This window comes from Mustelus asterias, chromosome 22, assembly GCF_964213995.1.
Source record: "Mustelus asterias chromosome 22, sMusAst1.hap1.1, whole genome shotgun sequence".
In the NCBI taxonomy this organism is placed as follows: domain Eukaryota; kingdom Metazoa; phylum Chordata; class Chondrichthyes; order Carcharhiniformes; family Triakidae; genus Mustelus; species Mustelus asterias.
This window is the reverse complement of record NC_135822.1, coordinates 22,067,312-22,078,952: the sequence shown is the minus strand read 5'-3', so window position 1 is coordinate 22,078,952 and position 11,641 is coordinate 22,067,312. Positions and strand designations below refer to the sequence as shown.

General features: G+C 44.3%; 1 protein-coding gene across 1 annotated transcript in view; it reads left to right on the top strand.

Annotated features, from left to right (window-relative positions):
- Positions 1 to 5,237: 5,237 nt before the first annotated feature.
- Positions 5,238 to 11,641, top strand: part of LOC144509919 (arf-GAP with coiled-coil, ANK repeat and PH domain-containing protein 3-like) — a 361,954-nt gene continuing 355,550 nt past the window's right edge. The window contains exon 1 of the mRNA XM_078238917.1: positions 5,238 to 5,477. Within this exon, the coding sequence (XP_078095043.1) occupies positions 5,389 to 5,477 (89 nt within the window). The 5' untranslated portion in view covers positions 5,238 to 5,388. The remainder of the gene's footprint in view (positions 5,478 to 11,641) is intronic.

Below are 11,641 nucleotides of genomic sequence, written 5' to 3'. Positions count from 1 at the left end.
CACCCACTGCTACTTCATCCACTTGTCCTAAGACATATTTAGATTTGCACCCCCTCTCGGGCTTATTACGTGCTGGCTAAAAAGTTCTCTTGAATGCAGTTCAAGAACGTTGTGCCCTCTGTACCCATCACACTGTTTGTTCCCCAATTGATATTAGGGTGGTTCAGTCCCCAATGGTTACAGCCCAATGTTTTTACGCACTCAGGCATCTGTCTACATACTTGTTCTTCTAACTCCCTTCCACTCTTTGGAGCTCTATAATACACTTCGAGCAGTGTGACTGCCCTTTTTGTTTTAGAGAGATAAGGAGGGAGTAAGATGAGGGAGGGAGATAGGGAGGAGGGAGATGAAAGAGAGGCAGAGATCAGAGGGAGAAATGGTGGGACAGAGGGTGGAAGAAAGGTTTGGAGGGTAAAATGGAGTAAGTGAAGGAGGGAGGAAAAAGGGAGTCCATTTGATGCTGGGTGGTAAGGTGCAGTTCTAATGTATTTAATACCGTTGAGAGCAGTGAAGTTTGGAACTCAGTGCTTGTGAATGCAGTTCCATTGTCTGACACTATGACTTAAGGTACCAGGGGTCACAGTTTGAGGATTCAGGGTAGACCATTTAGGACGGAGGTGAGGGGACATTTCTTCACCCAAAGAGTGTGAGCCTGTGGAATTCATTATCACAGGAGGTAGTTGATGCTAAAACTTTGAATGTATTCAAGAGGCGGCTGGATATAGCACTTGGGGCGAATGGGATCAAAGGTTATGGGGAAAAAGCAGGATTAGGCTACTGAGTTGGATGATCAGCCATGATCAAAGGGCAAGCTCAAAGGGCCAAATGGCCTCCTACTGCTCCTATCTTCTATGTTTCTATGTAATCCGTGAGTTGAAAAGCATTGGCATAATCTTTCAACGGTGGTATGTGATGTAGGTGACTTCACCTCAAAAACGTCCATTCGTTTAGAGTATGCATCAATCAAGAATAAAAACATTGTGCCCAGGAATGGAACAACATAATGAATATGGATTCGTACCCATGGCCAGCCAGGCTATTCCCAAGGGTGCAGTGGGGCTAGAGCAGGCAACCTTTGTTGCAGCTGGCACTGTTGAGAGTGCTTGACCAGCTTCTCGATATCAGCATCAATGCCAGACCACCACATATAACTCCTGACAAACATCTTCATCTTTGAGATGCCAGGATGAACGCTGTGTAATTCAGTTAGGAGCAGCTCTCTGTCTGGCACAGGAATGACCACTCTTGCTCCACAGAGTATGACGCCATTTTGACAATGCAATTCATTCTGGCCAGTAAAGGATGCCTTTATTTCCTCGGAAACTGTTTCACTTACCCATCCTATAAGTATTTTGTCTCTCACTTTGGACAGAAGTGGATCTTGATTGGTTCAGTTTCTGACCTGCTTCGCCAAGACTGGCAATGAGTCTAAAAATTTAATGCCATGATGATTTGTTGTGGTACTGCAATACATGTGATACTTTCTTGCAAGGTCAGGTGGCTAAGAGCGTCTGCATTCACTGTGTGCATTCCAGGTCGGTGCTTGAAAGTATATTTGTAGGTGGACAGAGTTAATGCCATCGTTGAATTCTTGCCGAGGTGATCACCAGGATAGCCTTGTCCTCTTTGAAGAGACTCGAGAGCAGATTGTGGTCAGAATCAATGGTTAAGTATCTACCGTGTAAACACTGGTGGAATTTCTTGATGCCAAAGATTGTCCTTCCTTCTTGATTTGTGACTAGCCTTTTTCGGTCTCTGAAGGGGTTGTTGACACATACCCTATTGACCTTTCAGAGCTGTCGTCCATCTCATGGGACAACTTCGCACCATTGCAGGGTCAAAATCAGTTCTTGGGTGGAAGTGTACTAACAGGTTTGAGGAATGCAGCAATTGCCAAAACATTGAATGGGTTCAAGAGGCGGCCAGATATAGCACTTGAGGCGGTGGGATCAAAGACTATGGGGAGAAAGCAGGATTAGATTATTGAGTTGGACAATCAGCCATGATCGTAATGAATGGTGGAGCAGCCTCGGAGGGCTGAATGATCTCCTCCTGCTCCTATCTTCTACGTTTCCATGTTTCAGTTGAAAGCTTGCTTTTGGGGAGCTTCCAAGACCAATGATGATGTTTCTTCAGCAGAATATGTAAGGGGGACAATACTGTTGATAAGTTTGGTAAAAAAGCATCCATAGTAGTTTGCCATCTCCAAAATTATTTGGGTTCAGTTGTGTTTATAGGGGCAGGCGCCTCCTTTATCACCTTAACCTTGTCTTTCACGGGATGTAATCATTGTGTATCTACACAGTGCCCCAGCTAGGTCTCCTCAGTGGTTTAAAAGGTGTACTTCTCTTTCTTGAGGCGAACTCCAGCCTCCTGAAATCTCTTTAACACCTCTTCCAACTTTGCTCGATGCTCGGTTTCTGTTGATCCAGTTATAAGGACATCATCAAGGTACACTACAATCCACGGTAGCCCCTGTAGCAGACTCTCCATTGTTCTTTGGAATATTGCACATGCTGAAGACAGGCCAAAAGGCAGGCATGTGTATTGGAATAGGCCTTTGTGTGTGCTTATCATGACATAGCCCCCGGAAGCATCATCTAATCCGAGTCACTGGTGTGTATGACCCATATCCAGCTTTTGTATAAGATTGACCTCCTGCCAGCTTTGCATATAAGTCCTCAATTCTCAGGATTGGATATTTATCCAGCTTGGCGGCCTGATTAACTGTTAGCTTACAATTGCCGCAAATGCGAATGGTCTTGTCCGGTTTCAATACTATAGGTGCTGCCCACTCTGAGAACTGAACTGAACTGGCTCGGTAATGTCTAGTTCTTCCGAACTGTTTAACTCAGTTTCCACTTTCTCCTGTCAGGCATATGGTACGGGTCTTCCCCTAAAGAATTGGGAGTTGCCTCCAGATTCACATCAATGTTAGCATTTAGCCCTTTGGTTTTGCCTAATTCATCAAGAAGATGCTCTCATATTTTCTTCTCAGTTCGGACAGACACCCTTCCAAAATTGAAAAATCTCAGCCTAATTCAACTTGATTTCTTTAAGCCAATCGTGGCTGAGAAGGCTTGGTCCTTCACCTTTCACTCTTATCTCTGGGAGCTGGGTAGGACTGTTGTCCATAGTTTACAGGTACCATTGGGGTGCTTTTTATTTCTATTGCTTCTTCCAGATAAGTCTTCAACTTGGCAGAAGTGGTCTTCATGTTCAATGGTTGGACTCCCTAAGGTGTATGCACGCCCATCACAGTGACTGCTGTCCCTGTATACACTTCCATCTTAAGAGGCTTCCCCAGGGCGTTACAGTAATAGGGTCTATCTTGCCTGTTTTTAGATTAAACAAAGAGTGAATACCAGGATCACTGCTGTTCCACATTGTATACTTGTAAGATCTTGACTTAGCTCTGCACAGCTTTTTCAATTGTCTTCTTTTGTGACAATAAAAAGCGTCCTTAAACTGACATGACTCAGGAGTGTGATTACCTCCACATCTGTAACATTCCCCTTCAAGCATTACTGACTGATTGCCTATTCTGTCCCTTTTTGTTTTGTTGGTAGCTGAAATTGTTTCCCACTTCATGACTGGTTCGGTGGTTTTGGCGCCACAGCTGGCTGCAGGTTCCTGCCCTAACTGCTGAACGGTACCGTTTTGTGCACTCTTTTGCAGCACTTTCCAAGGCCAATGCTCTCTCCATTGCTCATTTAAAATTTATGTCAACCTCGGCAAACAATCTGCGTTGAATAGCGTTGATCATGCCACAGACTAACTTATCCCGTAATGTGTCATTTAGGGTGGCTCCAAAATCACAGTACTCCGATAATTGCTCCTCCCGTTTAGCAATGTAAGTCACGATCGATTTGCCTGGGGCTCTCGCCCTCAAATTAAATTAGGATCTCTGGAGTGTTTGATGGTTGATGTTGCAATTGAGCCTTCACTAAATCCATGAGCTAACTAAATTATTTGGAGTCAAGCACGTTTGGTGCAGTAAGATTGCAAATAAGGTTATAGGTCTGAGTTCCATAGACTCTTAGGAGAATTGCTTTGCATTTGTCTCCTCCCCAATTCCGTTTGCTGGAGATAATATCCAAGGCATTCGGCATATTGTGATCAATGCTCCATGGAGGAGTCTAATGGTTCTCTTCATCCAAAGAGAGGCATTCTGCTGAGTACTTTTTTTTCAGACTTTGATTAAAACTGGATACTCATGGGTGTCGAACAGTGTCAGGATAATTTATTGCCACATGTAAAGATGCACTTTCACAGACTTCATTAGTGTGCACAAAAGGTATTTATTAACAAGAATTGTATAGCAGCCACATGGGCTGTAGTTTGCTTCCAAAATGCCTCTCCCTCAGAACCTTTCTCACCATAGATTGATTCCACACCTTGATTCCTGATTGGCCACCCAGGTCAGGTGACCCATACTCTGCTGTGTTGCCCTTAAAAGACAATCACCACAGAGAAATAAGGGAATGAGAGAGGGTGGTGGTACGGGGCAGTGGCCACTCCTGGGGCTGTCAGTGTCTCAGTTGATTCAGACAGAATGGGAATGGAGAGAGTTTAACAATAAAGCAGCCACGCTATGGAATAAAAATGTCTTCATTCTCAGTGTGGGGAGGGTCTGCATACTAACACCAAGCAGAGATCCATGTACATCTCCGATCATTAATCAGTCCTTTTATTTCATTCTGAGCATTTGCCCCTGTTTGGACTCCCCAACCTGGTCTCGTGCATCTTGATCTGTGAAAGTGATTAGCACTGCTGCCTCACAGAACCAGGGACCCGGGTTCGATTCCTGGCTGTGCGGAGTCTGCACGTTCTTCCCGTGTCTGCGTGGGTTTCCTCCGGGTGCTCCGGTTTCCTCCCACAGTCCGAAAGACGTGTGGGTTAAATGGATTGGCCATGCTGAATTCTCCCTCGGTGTTACCCGAACAGGTGCCAGAGTGTGGCAACTAGGGGATTTTCACAGTAACTTCATGGCAGTGTTAATGTAAGCCGACTTGTGACAATAATAAACAAACTTTAAAACTTTTTTTTTTAAAAGCTGAAAGTCCAATCAATTCTAGCCCCAGTGGATATTCGCTGATGCCTTTATCAAAGATGGCGGCCCCCTGGGCCGTCACAGCGCCCCGCAGGGCGTTCCCCCCACAGTCTGATTGACAGCTCTCAGAGGCGTGGGTTCGGCTGTGCGATCCTCTGTATCCCGGCAAAGAGGCAGAGGGAGCAAGAGAATGGCTCCGAGAGTCTGGGATTCGATGCAAACCATTCCTACCATTTTGGACTAAATCAAGACCGGTCGCAGGCATATCCTCCGCGTTTGTCTTGTCCTTTTCCCCCTCCTCTCCTCCCCCTCGGATCAAGCGATGAGCAGACTAAATGAAGGGTGAATGCCAAACGAGAGAGAAAGACAGCCTCAAAATGACAGTGGATTTTGAAGAGTGTGTGAAAGATTCCCCTCGGTTCAGGTAAGGGGTGTGCAATCATTGGACATGGCTTATGTCTGGCTGGATTCATTGATTCTGAGAGTAGGTGCTGTAGGCATGTAACAATGGGGATGTAATATATATCTTTAATTCAGAGAAAATCTGGCAAACCCCAGTATTAAATTATTTCGAGTTTGCAAAGATACTCATAAACGTACTGTATGAATATGAGCCTTAAAAGGCGAGGCTGCACTGGTTCCATTACATTCCTACTCAAACCAGCTGAAATAACGCCTGTTTCAGCCACTGAATGAGAGCCCTTTAGAAACAGTGTGAGCCCTTCACAAAAGGTGTTCTGTCAAGAGACACACGCGTTGCACAAATTGCCCTGTGACAATAGTTTCCTGGCGAAAGTAGGGGTGGTGGTCACTGTCCCCTGGTGTGGTGGTCACTATCCCCTGGTGTGGTGGTCACTGACCCCTGGTGTGGTGGTCACTGACCCCTGGTGTGGTGGGACCTAGGATGGGGTCCATCAAGATAGACTGTCTTGACACACATCAGGACATTTACACTTGTCCATTTTAAAACGCCCTTCAAATGGGACAAGGCAGCGGGTGATTTCTTGCCGTGTCCCCGTGATGTGTTCTGCAATTTCAGCAGTAGTTAATCCGTCCAAAATGTTGAAATAATAGCCAACCGCCATGCGGTGTTTTTTCTCTTTTGTTAGATGCTGCACAGTGGTTGCCTGGTGTCGAAGGACTTAACACCTTAATGATAATAGTGACTGGGGGGGGGTTGGGGTTGGGGGAGCAGTGTGGCAATAAATACAATTAAGTAATGGGCCGCTCTGTCATTGGACTTGTGGCATTTCTGCTGTCAGTTGCAGCCAGTGCAGTAACTGCAAAGGAGGGCGAGAGGCGCCGTTCCTCATTTAAAAAATCTCAGCCTCACATCATTCCCACTCATTTCCGAATCCAGCTCCAATCGATTCAGTCGTTGTGGTCAGATTTCTGCTCGTTTGACAATTTGTGATTTTTTTTTTTTGTTTGATGGCGAGAGATTGCATGATGTTGGACCTTGATATTGGGGAGAGGGGTGAGAAACGGTCCTTAATTCTGTGCCCGTAAAAATGCCACGCTGAGGATAAAGGCAGATGTGTAATAATGGACATGTCTGCTCCTGTTCTGTGCATCAGCGTGCTTTTGATTGCTGTATTATGTTTAAATCATGCAAATTACTTATTTCCTCGGTTGAAGTCTCTTTTCCTTTATCACTACATATTTCTGGATTATTACATATTTCGTGGTGGGTACCACCATTGTCTGCAAGATGCTGTGAACAGAGCAGTGAGCCTTACTAAGAGCTATATGGATGGTCGGGGTCGGGGGGGGGTTAACCAGAGAGTAATGATAGCAATTGAGTTTATTGGTTCTGTGCACTATCAACTTCTATATCCTAACTCCCCAAAACCTGCCCATCGTCTATCTACAAGTCACACTTTGCCTGAATAAGTGTAGCTTCAACAATGCTCAAACTCCACAGAATGCAGGACAAAGCAGCCCCGTTTGATGGGCACCCCATCCACCACCATAAATGTTCACTCCCTCACAACACCAGCACACTGTGCCTACCATTTACATGAGGCAGCAATTCACCAGACAGCGCCTTCCAAACCCATGCCCTCTACCAAGGGTGGCAGACACATGGGAACGCCACCACCTGCAAGTTTCTTCGCTCACTATCCGGACTTGGAGCTATAATCACCGTTCCTTCGATTTCGCTGGATCAAAATTCTAGAGAATTCCTTCCCTTACAGCACTGTGGGTGTACCTACGCCACATGGGCTGCAGTGGTTCAAGAAGGCAGCTTCTCAAAGGCAGTTGGGGATGGGCAATGAATGTTGGTCTAGCCAACAAAGAAAAAACTGTGATGATGTGTTCAGAATGAGTCACGCATTATAGCTGCCATGTTCCTCCTGCTCTCCTTCGAACCTGCCGCCCAAGCCATGCCCCGCCCACCTCACATCCACACCTATAGGAAAGATGGCTAATTGCGCCCAGTCAAAGGCAACAGAGGGTGGGCAATAAAGGCTAACTGGTCTTCCATTATATCCTCAGAATGGATTCTAATCATAGGCAAAGAAGTCTACATGTTAGATTTCCATCCTAGTAGCGTTTATTGTGTAGCTGCTCAAATTATTGATCCATGGGTCAGTGTGCGAACCAGGCTGTTGTGTAGGCTTCACTGCTTGCCCAGTGATTGCTAGGAATCAAGGCGGAAGCCACAAGACTGTGTCGACCAGGGTCACTCACTGACCGTTGTGTAAGAGCCTCAATACCTGGGAGTCTCCTGCTCAATTGCCAAAATTGTTCTCGCGCGGTAGAAAGGGAAAAGTCACAATACAAATATCGGAAAAAGCAAACGTGGCAGAACACAGAGGACTGTAATTTCCATGTTCTGCATTGTTGTCACATCCTTGAATTAGGAGTCCAGTTAAAGATAAAAAGGTGTTGAAGGAAACCTAGTGCTATCCTTCCTCTCCGAGTCATTATCTAAATACCAGCCTGTGTGGCATGGACAAGAATGCTGCTGCTCCCATCCAGCAGTCCATCCAACATCATCTTCTGGATGGATCAAAACTTTCTAAGCTTCAGCAAAAGTGAAACAATCCTCTTTGCTTCTCATCGGCATGTAATCCCATCTCCATTACTGGCTCCTCACAGAGACTCAGCCTCCGACTGCATATCACCAGCATACTCCTTGTCCCTGAGTGAGTTTGCTACACATATCTGGCCCATTGCCAAGAGTGCATTCTTTCACCTTGGGAACACTCCACATTTATACACACATCCTACCTCTCTGCTACTGGAGCTCTCGCCCCTGGCTTCATCACTTTATGGATCAATATTTCAAATGCTCTCTTTGCATGGCTTCCTGCTTCTATTCTTTTAAAGCTTCCTGTAATCCTTCCCTACAAAGTCCCATTTTGCCGCCATCATCTAAATTTTTGCCCAGTTCTATTGGCTCCTGTTCCCCATGTAGAGTATTGAAATGTTACATGCAGTTCCGGTTAACTTTTCCCATTATAAAATCCCATGTCCACATCGAGGATGGAAACTTGTGGAGCTGTAATTAAACCCACTCTCCATTGATGAGTTGCAGCCTCACCACCACCACCAGATAGATACGGTTGTAATGCTGCAAGTTAATACAGATTCTTTCCGTTCCAGGGATGTAGGAATTTATACTGGAAATTTTAAAAATCGGAGTAGAATTATGACTTTTAAGATAAGGGCAGAATGATGGTTGCCTGCCCTGGTCCAAGCATCTCCTGCCCTTTAACTGCTGCTGTATGTGAAGACTACTTGATCAGCACAGGCATAGTAGGCAGAATGGCCTCCTCCTGTGCTGGATCATTCCACAATTCTATCATTGTCCATGTGAGATGCCACAGCAGATAGACTGATATAAATGGTTTGGAAATAGAGGCATGATATCAAACCATGTGAGTGATGCTAAATTAGTGGATATGTGAGCAGGAGATTAAGGAGGATGTAGCGAGGTCAGCAAACAGGCCAGACAGATGCTAGGTGCAGCTCAGTGTGGAAAAATATAGGTAGTACATTTTGAGAAAAAACAGAGGTGAATAATGAGATAAAACCTAATTGTAAGATCCTTGAGGGCAGAGGAATATAGAGGTGTCCAGGGATGCCAACACGTACCCCTTTAAAGTTGGAAGTTCAGTAAAAAGAAGGGAGGTGGCATAGTGGTATTGCCACTCACTAGTAATCCAGAGACCCAGGATAATACTCTGGGGACCTGGGTTTAAATCCCACAAAGGCAGATTAGTGGAATTTGAATTCAATAACAATCTGGAATTAAAAATCTATTGATGACCATTGTCATAAAAACAAATCTGGTTCACTAATGTCCTTTAGGAAAGGAAATCTACCAAGCTTGTCTGGCCTGGCCTATACGTGACTCCAGATCCACAGCAATGTGGTTGACTCTTAATTGCCCTCTGAAATAGCCTAGCAAGCCACTCAGTTGTATCAAACTGCTACACAGTCAATCGTGCTCACTGCCATCTTCCCAAGGACAATTAGGGATAGGCAATAAATGTTGGCCTACCAACGGCACATCCTGTAAATTAATTTTTAAAAACTTCTTTACATAGATTTGAACTTGAACAAGAATTGCAACACTGCATTTAGTCCAGGAAGGATATTAGAACCATAGAAATGGTGAAGAGATACCAAATTGACAGGGTTTAGTTATGAAGAATTTTCGAGTCCAATATGCCTTTTTTTTGGAACTCAAAACATTAAGTCTATCTCTCTCTTTCTCCAAAGACACTGCCAGAATTGCTGAGTTTTTCCAGCATTTTCTGCTTTGGTTTCAGATTTCCGCATCTGCAGTAGTTTGCTGATCCTGTAAAAGTCTGTTTATACAAATTCTGGATCCTCCCCGTCTACATTTGGAGTTCTGTGCTATTTCAAAACCTGATGCTGTGTTTGTAGAACTTGCCACCACAACGAATAGTTGAAGCAAGTAGCACAGATGAGTTTAAGAAGCTAGATAAACACACGAAGGAGAAAGGAATCAAAGCCAATGCTCATAGACCTGGATAGAGTAGGGTGAGAGGCAAGCTTGTGTGGAACATCCACACCAACACAGACCTGTTTAAAGTTTTAAAGTTTATTTATTAGTGTCATAAGTAGGCTTACATTAACACCGCAATGAAGTTACTGTGAAAGTCCCCTAGTTGGGCTGAATGGCCTATTTCTGTGCTGTGCTGTCCACGGAACTTTGTATTTTTAGAGTCTCGGAGTTTGCTTGGGGTGGTGTGTGCTATCACATGCAGCTTTATATTGCTGGAAATCCCTGAGGGCGACGAGGAATTAATCTTGATGGGATAATGTCAGTTGTCAGCCCCTTCCCCATTGTATTTCATTTCCTGAAGGATATGCAAGCATGCTGCCTCAGATGGGCCCCTATACATCTCTCAGGTCAAGGGAGCTTACCTCCACTCTGTGGAAACCCATCCTTCCAAAGAATAACAAGAAGAAAACAAAAGTACTCAAACAAATATCATGGATTTTAAATGAATAAAGATGGTGACAAAATTCAGAACATTCCTACACTTAGGAATTGAACTTACTTTTGTCATGTGATGCTGCATCACAAAATAAGTCATGAGTTTTTAGTCTTCAGACAAATTATCCAGGCTAACTGTTAATAGAAAGACATGAAAGGATGCCTTATGCAAGTGTGTATAATGTGTATTATATGTGTGTGTGTTACATGTGTTTGTATGGGTGTTATTAGTGTGTTATGTAGTGTGTATGTAGTGTTTTATGTGAGTGTGTTATTGGTGTATCTGGTGTGTTATGCATGTATGTGTGTAGTGTGTTATGTGTGTGTGTGTTGTGTACTATGTGTTACGTGTATGTGTTACTTGTGTGCATGGGTGTTATTAGTATGTGTGATGTGTGTGTTATGTCTGAGTGTTATTAGTGTGTGTATGTAGTGTGATGTGTGTGATGTGTGATGTGTGTGTATGTAGTGTGTGATGTGTGTGATTAGTGTGTGTATGTAGTGTGTGATGTGTGTGCATGTAGTGTGTGTGTATGTAGTGTGTGATGTGTGTGTATGTATGTATGTAGTGTGTGATGTGTGTGTATGTAGTGTGTGATGTGTGTGTATGTAGTGTGTGTATGTAGTGTGTGATGTGTGTATGTAGTGTGTTATTGGTGTGTATGTAGTTGGTGTGTGTGGTGTGTTATGCATGTATGTGTGTAGTGTGTTATGTGTGTGTGTTGTACTATGTGTTACGTGTATATGTTACTTGTGTGTATGGATGTTATTAGTATGTGTGATGTGTGTTATGTCTGAGTGTTATTAGTGTGTACGTGTGATGTGTGTGTTTGTAGTGTGTTATGCATGTGTATGTGTAGTGTGAATTATGTGTTGTGTACTGTGTGTGTTATAACTGTGTGCGTGATTACGCGCTCAAGCTTGGGGCAGCTGCCGCAAAGGCACAATGGGGAAAGGCCACTGTGTAACGCCTTTCAACCGAGGCAGACCGAGGGCCCGGTAACTGCAGAATACCCTCGGCCTGCGTAACTGTGTGCTAATCTGAAAAATAACGGCACACAGTAAACTCTGATGAATGTACATAGTTTTAAGTAATGAAATGTAATGAA